Here is a 12,221-nt window from a genome sequence, read left to right as displayed (position 1 = left end):
TCCGGGCGTACTGCAAATATTGATTGAAGTGGTGTAGTGCAGGGATGTAAAACAACAACCATATTGTGGAAATTAAGCAAAATGGAAGAATTTTTGTCGATGTAAATCGTTCATTTAGAATGTTAAGTTGCAGAACGTTTTGTTTTCCAGGTTTGATGGTCATGTCTCGAACATTCCTAGCAGCACTTGAACGCAACTTAGCTGGAGCAAAGAGTGTTGAAGGCAAGAGTAGATACGCTACTTTTTTTGGAAACAGCTCTGCCGCCATTTTGGTCTGAAAAAACACCCGCTTGGCCAATGGGACAACAGCAGAGAAACATGACAGCCAATCGGGTTGCGCGGTCTGGTTCCTCAGGAAATGAAAGTGAAAGTTGTCCAGGCTGTCATGGAAGCTGTTCTGTATGGCCGTTAAGCAGCAGGAACGGGTTTCTACCAATGAATAAGCATGTGTTGTTTAATCTTAAAGACCCTCGTCTACTCGTGCTAGCTAGCACTGCTAGCTGTGTCTGTCTCAGACGTCCTGGCTGCCCAGTGTGTTCTTTGATGAGCGGGTGTTTTTGAACCAGGAAGGCCACATGGAGACCCAGTTCATCCACAGAGACGCTGTGCTGCAGTTTGGCCACAGAGGAGACCCTCCTGTTAACCCCTGCATCACCACCTTCCTGCTCATGGGTATGGCTTTGAGCTAGACACTGACAACTATCTATTCCAGGGCTTTTCAAAGTCTGTGACTGTGTGATCCCCCCCAGACAAAGCTTGGGAAAAAGGTGCCCCCTCGCTCCATTCCTGGATGCCTATGGGATGTTCATGATGATGTCATTTTATCCCATATACAGCCTGATATTGCTGTTAGTGTTTGACATACGTCAGACTCATCAGACTACACCAAATACATAACAAGATTTAATTTGTTTCCGACTCTGGAAATGTAGGGAAAAACAGTAAAATTCCCCCCAAAATGACGGTATCTCTGAACTATCTTTAACCAAATCACATACATTTAAGCTATTCTATGTGATCTCCGTTTGATAATTAATGTAATAACTAATTTAATATCTTTTCACTTCCAATCGCTGAGCCTCCCCTGAAACTGCTTGGGGATGCCCGCATCCTACTTTGAAAACTCTGATCTATTCTATTCTATTCTATTCTATTATGTGTTGGGCAAGTTACTTTCAAAATGTAATGGTAACTTTCATTTGAAATGAATGTTTCTTTACACTGTGTATTAGAGTAAACTTATTACATTACTTTTGCATTACTTTCACCAAAAGAAATGCAAAAGTACAACAGCGCTGGTTAAAAGCTTGGGTAACACAATGTGAGAGCCTTATTCAAGGTTCCAGACTCACTTTTTTCACCACTGTCCCGGAAACCGTATGAAAAAAGAATTTCACCCATCCTCAAGTCAGTGTAAACTGTACAAAATTCAAAATGTTATCCTTTTACTTTGTTATTGTCATCTATTGGTTATTTGCATAAAAACCACACAATTCAAATCATTAGGAAATAAAATGTTGTATTTTTATTTAAATATTTGCTTTGGATTATCTACTGCATTTTTAGTTTACATTGATACATCTCTCCTTCAAACAACTGTATTTACTCAACTTTCTCTATTCTATTCTATTCTACTCTCCTGCAGTGTCTAAGGTGGACCTGCGGGGGTATGTGGAGGGGGTGGATGAAGAGCAGCTGGAGTGAGCTGCGGTGGTTCAGCACGAGGGGCATCCAGGTGCGCTGGCCGGGCCACGGGGCCCAGGACTACGACCTGTGGTTCACCTGCACGCTCAGACACAGCCAGGGCCTGTTCACCCTCACAAGCTTCCTCAGGCACACCCTCGTGCAGGAGGACTACCTCAGCCAGCCCGTCATCGGGGACAGAGACGGTCGGTCTGGGTGCCTGTTTGGGGGGGAGGGGAACTGGGTGGAATAAGGTGATCCTCCGACGCGCTATGTCCTGCTGGTGAAACTCCTCGCTGTCAGGTGAAAACAAGCGGCTGACGACTGCACATGTGTCGGAGGAAGCATGTGCTAGCATGTGCTGCTGCAACTCTCCCCACTAGAGACCAACATATCTGCCTGAATATAATCCAGTTGAGAGAACAAAACAAACATTTCCCCTTTGAATAAATGTCTTCAAAGCAGACTGCCGTTTGTAATTGGTACTTTTAATCGATTTAGATCAGCCTTGATAGCAGCGTCTATCGCAGTCACCATTGTTGTTTGGTCCGACAGCTTGACAACAGCGTTAGTCCCACCCTTTGCGCTGTTTATTGATGCTGATTGGCTAATCTGTTTATTGATGCTGATTGGCTAATCATTAGTCCCCCTCGGCGATCATTGGACAAGTCACTTTTTCAACTTTGGAAATCACTGTTGCATCTCCCAATGCATGTATTGGCAAACCGTTATAACCCTCGTTTAAAAGTGTATCTGTGTGCTTCTGTGTCATCATGTGCTTTTCCAGCCACCATGGTTCTACAAACCATTTCTCCATGGGTGCGAGCGAGCCTACAGTCCCAACAGAAGCTCCACTGCCAGTTTGTCATCGACCACCGGGGGCCGAACGTCAACGTGGAGTGGTACCGGCAGCATCGCGGGGAGAGGACCAAGCTGTTCAGCTACAGCAGCCGGTCGGGGCAGACGCAGGGCACCGGGGTCAGGCTGAAGGGCCTGGCCGGGGTGGACGCCTCCTTCACCCTGCCCCTCGTCAAGATCTCAAATGAGGGGACGTACGCCTGCTCTGTGTCGGTGCCTCCGCTGCTCGGCAGTCTAGACATCACTCTGAATATCCAAGGTGAGAGAGGGTCACAGAGAGCTCGGGGGTTATGGTCAATGGTAGTAATGTTGCATTCAGGTGCTCCTCAGATGGTCCTATTTTCCGAGAAACCCAAATGCATGTGTACAACATTGCAGATTGTAGCTTGCTATCTAACCATTTTCTAACCTAGAGAGCCACCTGTCATCTCAGAAACATGGGGATGAATGCATGCTTATAGCTATGCTGTGCGGTGATGAATGTTGCTGCTGCTTATCCAACATTAGATGAGCATGAATTCATCTTCTGCTCCCTTCGACCTCAGATCCCTGCTCCAGATACTCTCTGACCTCTCTGCTGCTCCAGATACTCTCTGACCTCTCTGCTGCTCCAGATACTCTCTGACCTATCTGCTGGAGGGGGTACCACTGTGCCCGGCAGGACGAGCACATCTCCTGAAACCTGGGTGACACAGTGCCTCCATTCGGATGAGCTTTCTCCTCTGGTAACTATACATTAAACTATACATACATCAAACTATACATCAATCGAATCAATCAATCAATTTTTATTTAAAGTGCAAAATCACCATGAAGCATGGTCCCAGTACACTTTACACTTAAAAAAGAGCATAGGACAAAGTATAACAAACAATGCTCTAAAAATGTATGTTAAAAGGATGTTTACAAACAAAACAAACACAAGTGAGGGCCACATTAAAAAACAACAAGTTAAATGGGGTGTTCGAATACAAATAAAATAAATAAATGAATAAAAACTAGTAAAACAGCCACATAAAAAAACATCCCAAATAAAAGGGGTGTTTTAAAATGTGACAAACCCAACCGTAGTTTTAGGGAAGGCCGTAGTGCAGAGAAAAAAGGTGTGTTTTCAGTCTTGATTTAAAAATGTCAACTGAACTAGATTCCCTAACATATAGTGGAAGTTTGTTCCACAGATGGGGCGCGGTAGGCAAAGGCTCTCGAACCAACCGATTTCTTAACCACGGGAATGGCTAGAAGACCAGCATGGAGAGAGCGGAGGGGGCGTGCCGGTACATAAAGTGTAAGAAGTTCTAATAAATACGGTGGTGCACAGCCAGCCTTATATGTTAAAAGAAGAACCTTAACATCAGCTCTAGCATATACTGGTAACCAGTGAAGCGAGGCCAGAATGGGAGTGATATGATTACATTTTCTAGTCTTAGTCAATATTCTAGCTGCAGCATTCTGTACCAGCTGAAGACTTCTCGTAGCACAACTAGGGAGGCCAGAGAGAAGACATTACAGTAATCAAGTCTAGTCTAGAGGAAACTAATGCATGAATTACAGTTTCGGCGTCGCGCAGAGATAAAATAGAGCGGATTTTGGCAACATTACGAAGATGAAAAAATGATGTCTTGGTAATAGCTGCTATATGAGACTGGAACGATAAATTAGAATCAAAAATCACTCCGAGGTTTTTAACAGTAGGACTTTCAGGGACAATACAGCCATCAATATTTACACAAAAATTCTGGAACAATTTCTCATGTTTAGTAGATCTAATAACTAATAACTCTGTTTTAGAAGCATTTAATAACAAAAAATTTGAACCCATCCAGTTTTTTTTATATCTAACAGACATGCTTCTAAATTTCTGAGTTGGGAATGATCATTTGGCTTTATGGGTACATATAGCTGATCATGAGCAGATGATCATATAGTATCAGGCCAGGGGGTTGTTCTGTCTGACTGACTGACTCCCTCTCCTCTGTCTGTAGCAAAGGGCCTTCAGAATGTCCTTTCAGTGGCCAATGAAGAGGGCGTGGCACGGCTCTACAAAACACACAGAAGCGTGGAAACCCTGTTCTTAAAGGTGAGTGTTGTGACTCGCCTTGTTATTTGCAGCTGGTCTGTCCTCCATTAAGATGTCAGTGGCTAATGGTGTGAACACTGGCCTGGCCTGGTGAGTAGGCCCACAATATTTGACAATTGTTTGTGTTTCATCTGATTTCTATTCTATTCTTCTTTTTAATGTTTTGTGTTTCTTTGTATTCCCTCATACATACATTTCCTCATATTGTTATTTTTCCTCCCTGTAAAGCACAACCCTGCTTTTGGATGAATATCATGTAAAATAAATATGAGGTGGGGTCGATAGTATAGATACAGTCTAGTATAGATACGAGACTAGACGGTGGGGAAAAACCTCTCAATGGGCTGACTCACCAAAGGACGGTGCTGTGGCTCTGCACTACAGGGTTGGGGATTCAAGATCAGGCAGACAGACGTCTGTTCAGATGTGCGTTTACTGCTTAATCTAAGACCTATTTTAGATTTTGAATGTAAAGTGTCATAAAATCATATAATTGAATGTAATTTCACATCAACATTTATTTTAGCCCCATGGCCATCCATCCAGATTAATGTTGGATGTGGTTCACCCTGCATCGCTCGGTCCCAGGATGCTGAGGTGTAGGTGTAGGTGTAGGTGTGTGTGTGTGTGTGTGTGTGTGTGTGTGTGTGTGTGTGTGTGTGTGCGTGTGTGTGCATGAAATAATAAAGAAGCTGCCTATGAGGGGGGATAGCGGCGGGCTGAGTATTACTGTGATGCGGTTCAGACTGTTAAGTTTACGGGCTGAATGTCACTGAAGGCAGACGGGCCTATAAAATACTCTGCCACTCGCCAGACCCCAGGCTGGGCCCCTTTAACATGGTGGTGCCCCCTGATACTGCCAGGATAACCCCCCACACACACACACACACACACACACACACACACACACACACACACACACACACACACACACGGGCATCAGGGGATGAGGTGTGAAACAGTGTGCAAGACCACAGCTCTGCTGGATTCCTAACAGTCAGAAGTGGAGTGGCACAGACACCACCGGCACACTGCGCGCTGTAGCAACATTTACCCAATAATATGAATGCAATCTTCACACTACTCCAATTTGTCGATACTGCCAAAGGTCAAATAGACGACCGCTAAAGATCTGATCCAACCTGTGTGGCTGCTGGCTGCCTGTGAGCCCTGCTGCCCTGGCAGTGTGTACACTACTTCAGACAGGATGCTGCCGGGCTGTATGGCCAGCTCTCCCTCCCTCCTCTCCTCTCCTCCATCATCCCTCACACCTCCGGTCCAGTTTGGCCGACCTGACCGGGCTTTGCTGGAGAGCCGCCTCCGCTCCAGGTGTCTAGAGAGAGAGAGAATGAGAGGAAGGGAAGTGGAGAGAGAGAGAAAGAAAGAAAGTTAGTTCATGGGTTTTCTGCCAAGCGTTTTCCTTCTTACTGCTCACAAGGTCTTTAATCATGTTTTGACTTGTTGCACATGTGGTCTTTCTTTCTTTCGTTCTTCCTTCCTCTCATTCTACCTCCTACACTTAAATCAGACATTTTAATGACCGTCTTCATATCTCCCTGGCTCCCTTTGAGATTGTGCTTATTAGCCAGCCAGCACAGCTCCTCCTGCCCTGTGATGTGACATCGTTAGTCTGCTTCATTCGCCCATAAACAACCAGATCAGAGCTTCTCCATCCTCATATTGTCCACAATGAGCATATAAAGTCAAAACGCTCCTTTACATCAACCCAATCCATGTTGCCGGGAACATGCGGTCCTCATTCAGACTCCACTAACTCTGTGACCATATTAAATGGGGGTCTTGAATCCATTTTGTGTTATCGTCTGTGGCTTTATAGTCTTGGATGGGTAAAGTCAGTGTTGATATTGTGACATTTGATCTCAATCTCCCTTAACTCATTGAGTGCTATGGACGAACATGTTCGTCATTTCGTTTAGTAACGTAGAGTGCCAAGGATGAACATGTTCGTCAATTGCGTTTTTTGACGGGGGGATGTCGATCTAAGCCTCTTACATCGCCTCTTACAATATGGGAGCTATTGAATATGTCTAACCTATTTTACAGAACCCTTAGGTGGCGACAGTGCTCTCCAGATTACAGAAAGGTCCGAAAAACTGCAGGAGAAAGCCGTGATCAAAGAGAAACCGATGCATGCTGCAGCCAGAGCCATATAGATGAAAATATTAGCTAGAGTCAGTGAATGTGCTTGAAATGCTGCATTTCACAAAAGGCTGAATATCTCAGCTTATAATTTGAAAACTGTCTTTTTGCTCAAAACAGCCTATCTTCTCCGGCTCATAACTAAAGAACGGAAAATGGTATCAATAAACTTTTTTTTGCAGATGATAGAACAGGGTCTCCTCGTTCTTTGTGCGTGTTTGGTGTTTACATAGTAATATCACACAATATTCTGTGGGCCTCGAGAAATCACTGAAAACGCTCTGAAACTGGCACTGGGAGCTTCCGTTCTCCAAAAGTGGCTGGCACTCAATGAGTTAATGTGGATATATCCAGTTTTTTTACTAGTTTTATTTTATGCAACTGTACTGGTCTTTCTGTGTACTGTAGTCATGTCCAATGTATCACTCTTTCTCTCTTCTCTCCATCCGTCCCGTCCTCCAGCATGGCTGCTGTGGGATCCCCCAGCCTCTGGTGCAGCGATACTCTGAGGACCTGGTGCAGCCCGTCAAGGACGTGGCCTCCACCATGGACCAGCTCTGCGTCAAGGAGCTCCGCAAACAACACCGCATGGCTGTAAATGAACACAGCTACTTCTTCTGTATGAACGGTGATAATTATAAAATCATAGAGCCAGACTTTTATGAGCTTAATGAGGCTTTCCCATAAAACATCAATGCAGGCTGGGAAAGAGAGGCTTTGCGGTTGTGTCACAAATCTCCTAGCAACCACCGCTGGCGCCAACATGGAGGTCCAGTGGAGAATGCCGAGTTATATATAGGCGTAACAATGATGGGGACGGCAACGCGTGTTTTTGTTCATATTAAAATTAGCACTATTCATGGTAAATAGACCTACTCAACCTCTCTGTGGCCCTTTTGATCCCAAAATAAGGCTCTTTAGCGAATGATTTCTGAGTGGTTTTGTTTCTGCCCTGATCTGTCACCTTCTTCACTCTTCAGGAGTTAGCATCCTTGATGTGTGTTTGTTTGGTAGCATTTTTGATATACTCCAGATATTACACATTTGTCTGCAAACTTGGAAGAAGAAAGATCTATGCTCCTCAAGTCGCTCCCATCATCCGGCACTCCCCACTTTAGTCTCTCAGGTCTATCCAAATAGATCTGAATAAATTATCATCTTATAGACCCAGAACCAGAGAAAATGATGGTTGAAAATGTATACAATAAAATATGAACAAGCATTGGCGTCCTGCTATGTTTTAAAATTAGGGATAAAACTTGGAACTTGGCATTTCTACACCACCTAATCTCTTGGATTAAGTCAAGAAAGAAACGTTCAAGCCTGTAGGCTATACGGGCCGGGGTTCCCAAACGTTTTGATCCTGGGACCCAAAAGAGAACTTTGGAGTGAGAAATAGGAGGTGTGGTGTGAGAGTGAGAAGAGGCTCATTTGAGTGAGAGTTTGCAGCTCTGAGTTGTGTTGTATGAGTACCTCCACTATGGCCGCCAGCCATATCATCATGACATCATCAGCAAGGGGACATAATATGGTCTTTCCTCCGTCCTGTTCCTCAGATCCCGTCTGGAGGGTTGATGGAGATGTGCCGGAAGCCTCTGTCCTCGGGTAACATCAGCACCGTGTCCGACTGGCTCGTCTCCATTGGCCTGCCCATGTACGCCGCACCCCTGGCGGCGGCGGGCGTGGACTCGCTGGGCCGCGCGGCCTTGTTGACGGAGAGCAGCGTGTTGAAAGCGGGCGTTCAGGACCAGAGACACGCCCACCGGCTGGTCAGCGAGGCACAACTGGTCACTGCACACAGAGAGGGCCAGTCATAACCATGCAGGTGGAATCAGATTGGGTGAATGGAGACAGGTTTCAGCTCAGTGGTCAGTACATTTAAACACAGTCAACACATGGTCAACGGCAAACTGGCCCCAGGACTGAAGGACCACACAAGTGGCCGCAGCACTACTTCCTATCTTGTACCTGTCAAGACTTGTGATTGGACGCTAGACAAACCGACATCACACTTGAGACTTGTAATGGGCTACCCCCTCTCTCTCTCTCCTTTTTCTCAAATGTTTACGGCATGGGGGAGTTTGTCCCTGCAAGCCAAGACCAGATATCAGATGCCTTTTAACCCAGACTCTAGACTCAGTCTGTGGGATGGCTTCCATTCTAAGAACATCCCGAAGGTCTTAAAAAACAAGACTTGGATCTGCCTTTAAGGAAGATAGTGCACTCTTTTCTAGGATGGAAGTTTTTTTTTTTTTTTTTAATAAAGGAAGACTGTTTATGAGTGTTTCCCCGCGTTTCAAAAAGTGCTTCATCTTCATTTCTTGCTGAGACGAAACTACCCGAGGATCTCTTAAGGATGTAGCTTGGCCAAAGCGATTTCTTTATCATTCACAGGTTTCATTACCACTAATACATTCAAAGTTGTTACAGTTAAAGAACTCAGTCAATGTTTGGACTTTTAATCAACTAAACAATTAAAGAAAACGATTAAAGGCCGGCTTTACCGTGGGGAATATGAATATATATTAATTCTTAAAAAATCTTAAATTTCGAATCCGTTGAAATTTTTGAAATTGCTGTGAACAAGCAATTTCAAAAATTTCAACGGATTCGAAATTTAAGATTTTTTAAGAATTAATATATATTCATATTCCCCACGGTAAAGCCGGCCTTTAATAACTGGTTGTTTTGAGATTTGAAATGGCTTATTTTGTATCATGTTTCTGTATTATACCGTACCACATATCCTAATTTCAAACTGGTTTTTATATGTTACGTGTACTGTGTGGGTTTTTGCCTTTTGAATGTTACAGCCTTATTTTGAGGCCAATTCTCAGTCATTTCTAGAGACAGCTGTCCTTTTTTATTTTTATTTTTATTTAACCTTTATTTAACCAGGCAAGTCATTAAGAACAAATTCTTATTTACAATGGCGACCTGACAAAAGGCAAGCCTCTTGAGGGAGAGGGGTAGGGACTAAAAGAAATAAAATAAAACATTTAAAAGGACAACAGCACATATCCAACACTACACATCCATTTGTTTACAGGTATTATGAGTGAAAGGAGACATTACATAAGAAACATTATACAATCTAGCACACGCAACAGAAAAGTAGCTAGCAGACCAACATCGGGCAACAGAGTCGCACAAGCAGCAAGACAAACAGGCAAAAAGCAAAACAGCCACAGCAAAGCAAGGCAAGAACAAAAATGCAAACAAACTACAACCAGGGATCTGGGATATTAGTGGGTCAGGAAACAGCTGCATGTATCATCAAGAATGTCCACAATCAATTGCTTAAAAGCTAATTTGGGAATCAATTTGTCCAGTTTTAGTGTTTTTTGCATATTGTTCCAGTCATTGGCTGCGGGCAGACCGGAAAGACAACAGACCAAGTGCAATATTTGTTTTCGGAGCTTTCAACAGAATAAGGTTTGCAGAGCAGGTGTTGTAGGCCGCAGATGCTTTTTGCAGCAAGTGACACAGGTAGGGGGGGGGACAGACCAAGCCATTTGTCCACACAATTTTATATTTCAGATTATATGTCCAATTTCATAACGTATTTTGGATGCATGCCCTTTATCATTTTGTAGAGTCCTTAAAAAAACGCTCTACAGTATATCGCTCCAATAATCACTATGGGAGATGGGCTTTTCACAGCAGACAATATCCTCCATGTGTATCAAAGCACATTTTTAGTTGCCTTACCAGTATAAATGAATAGCTACATCAAATCGAGCATTATAGTATTCATATACCCAGTATTTAGCATATCAGACCACCAAGCCAGTATGTTCTGAAAGTGTGAGAGCTAATTGAGATGCTGATTTTAAGATTATACACACACACACACACACACACACACACACACACACACACACTGTGGGGAGAGGGAGCGCGGAGAAAATAGAAATGTTCCAAAGGCACTGCTAACATCTGGGCTGTCATATGTGGAATTTAGTGGACCATCTAAATGTTTGGTTCCAATCTTGACTAATTTGATTTGAGGGTGGATAATAGGCTCGTTGGAACTTTCCTAAGTGTAGCACTTATGACAACTATAGTAAGATGATAGGCTCAAATTAGACCAGTAAGGTTCGGCTATGAGAGCATCAAGATAATTAGTTAGACCAATTAAGAATGTGAGACTTGTTATAAACTGCCGGCTTGTATTGAACAAAATAGAAATTAAATGTCAGACAAAGAAATACAGTGGTACCATACAATGAAATAAAATGAGCTCAAAAAGTGCTATTAATATCACCATGTGAAATGGTGGAATCACAAAACAATTCAGTATTTTTCTTAAACCTATGAAATGTCAAATTCAGATTAACCTTTTAATTTTTAGGGCACTGTGCCTTTAAATCCTAGGTTAAATCCTACGGGTGCACCCTGGGTAAGTATCTGTATCTGTACTGTAAGTTTCTGTACTTATGATGGTGACCTCTAGTCACAAATGCAAATGTACATTCACAATCAGTGCAATCAAATAATCAAATATGAAACAATAAACGTAGTCACAGTACACTGTATCCCAATCAGTAAACCCACCATGAAACCCCATGTGAATGGAATGTGGATTTGTCCAACCGAGAGTCCAACTACACCGCGAGGTATAGTACGAGTGTATGTGAGTTGTGCAAAGTTCTGTCCTACCACGCTGATAGGACCAAGAGACTCGAGGTAGAGTGGGCTCCAAGGAAAAAAATCAATCTTCGCATGCACATGCAAATCTTCTGGCTCAGTGGCTCGCCATCCTTGGTAGTCCTAGACCTCCTCAAAAACCTGACCTGTTTGATATACAAACAGGACCATTTAAACACTATAACTAACAGTGTTTACAGTAACCATTCATTCCTGTTATACAGCATGAAAGAATATCTTCCAGTATGAAAATAAAATAATATGTTTATGAAAATAAAATACATCTGAATAAAGTGCTGTTTCTCACCAAGTGTCTTCAATATCCATGTGTTCCTTTAACCACCAGGAATTGTTCAGCACAGGCAGAGTGCAGCAATACACACAGCTATAATTGGAAAATGCGACATTATTGCCATTTGCCTGAATGACATGAAACGGCTGTGTTCTGTCTAAATATTAGCAGCAAAGTTACAGGTAATGCTATCAGTTAGCCTATGGTGGCTCATAACAGCATGGTTGCAGTTAACCAGGGTAATGCTAGCAATTAGCCTGTAGTGGCTCAGATAACAGCATAGGTAACGTTAGCAGTTAGCTTGTAATGGCTCAGGTAGCATAGCTAACCCAGCATACATGGAGCTAAAGTTTAGCAACTCACCAAAGATTTGCTGACAAACTCCCAACCCTTTTGCAGCTTGGGTGACGTAGCAAGATCTTTAGGCTGTTTAGTTCTAGTTCTGGATCTTGTTTTAAGTTAAAATTCTAGGTTGTGCAGTCTTTTGACTTGACAGTTTCT

The 12,221-nt window shown here is 43.3% G+C and overlaps 2 protein-coding genes across 2 annotated transcripts; both read left to right on the top strand.

Annotated features, from left to right (window-relative positions):
• Positions 1-507: 507 nt before the first annotated feature.
• LOC310771069 (tapasin-like) lies at positions 508-3,166 on the top strand (the record flags this gene model as incomplete). Its single annotated transcript, XM_083663747.1, has 4 exons — positions 508-672; positions 1,646-1,889; positions 2,471-2,800; positions 3,087-3,166. Exons 2-4 carry the CDS (start codon positions 1,670-1,672, stop codon positions 3,164-3,166), a joined length of 630 nt encoding a protein of 209 aa, XP_083519873.1. The 5' UTR covers positions 508-672; positions 1,646-1,669.
• A 557-nt stretch (positions 3,167-3,723) lies between these two features.
• On the top strand, positions 3,724-9,207 carry LOC310771070 (SAM and SH3 domain-containing protein 1-like). The gene is made up of 4 exons (XM_083663748.1): positions 3,724-3,826; positions 4,524-4,618; positions 7,241-7,372; positions 8,335-9,207. Exons 1-4 carry the CDS (start codon positions 3,790-3,792, stop codon positions 8,593-8,595), a joined length of 525 nt encoding a protein of 174 aa, XP_083519874.1. The 5' UTR covers positions 3,724-3,789; the 3' UTR covers positions 8,596-9,207.
• The last annotated feature ends 3,014 nt before the right edge of the window (positions 9,208-12,221 follow it).

This window comes from Poromitra crassiceps (assembly GCF_964638095.1).
Source record: "Poromitra crassiceps genome assembly, contig: HAP1_SCAFFOLD_336, whole genome shotgun sequence".
Classification (NCBI taxonomy): domain Eukaryota; kingdom Metazoa; phylum Chordata; class Actinopteri; order Beryciformes; family Melamphaidae; genus Poromitra; species Poromitra crassiceps.
Note: the sequence above shows the minus strand (reverse complement) of the source record. Positions and strands in the feature narration are given on the sequence as shown.

Coding starts and splice junctions, on each gene's coding strand:
- LOC310771070 (XM_083663748.1), top strand. CDS start 3,790: ATGGAGAGAGCGGAGGGGGCGTGCCGGTACATAAAGT. Junction 4,619..7,240: donor TGGAAACCCTGTTCTTAAAG/GTGAGTGTTGTG, acceptor CCCGTCCTCCAG/CATGGCTGCTGTGGGATCCC. Junction 7,373..8,334: donor GCAAACAACACCGCATGGCT/GTAAATGAACAC, acceptor CCTGTTCCTCAG/ATCCCGTCTGGAGGGTTGAT.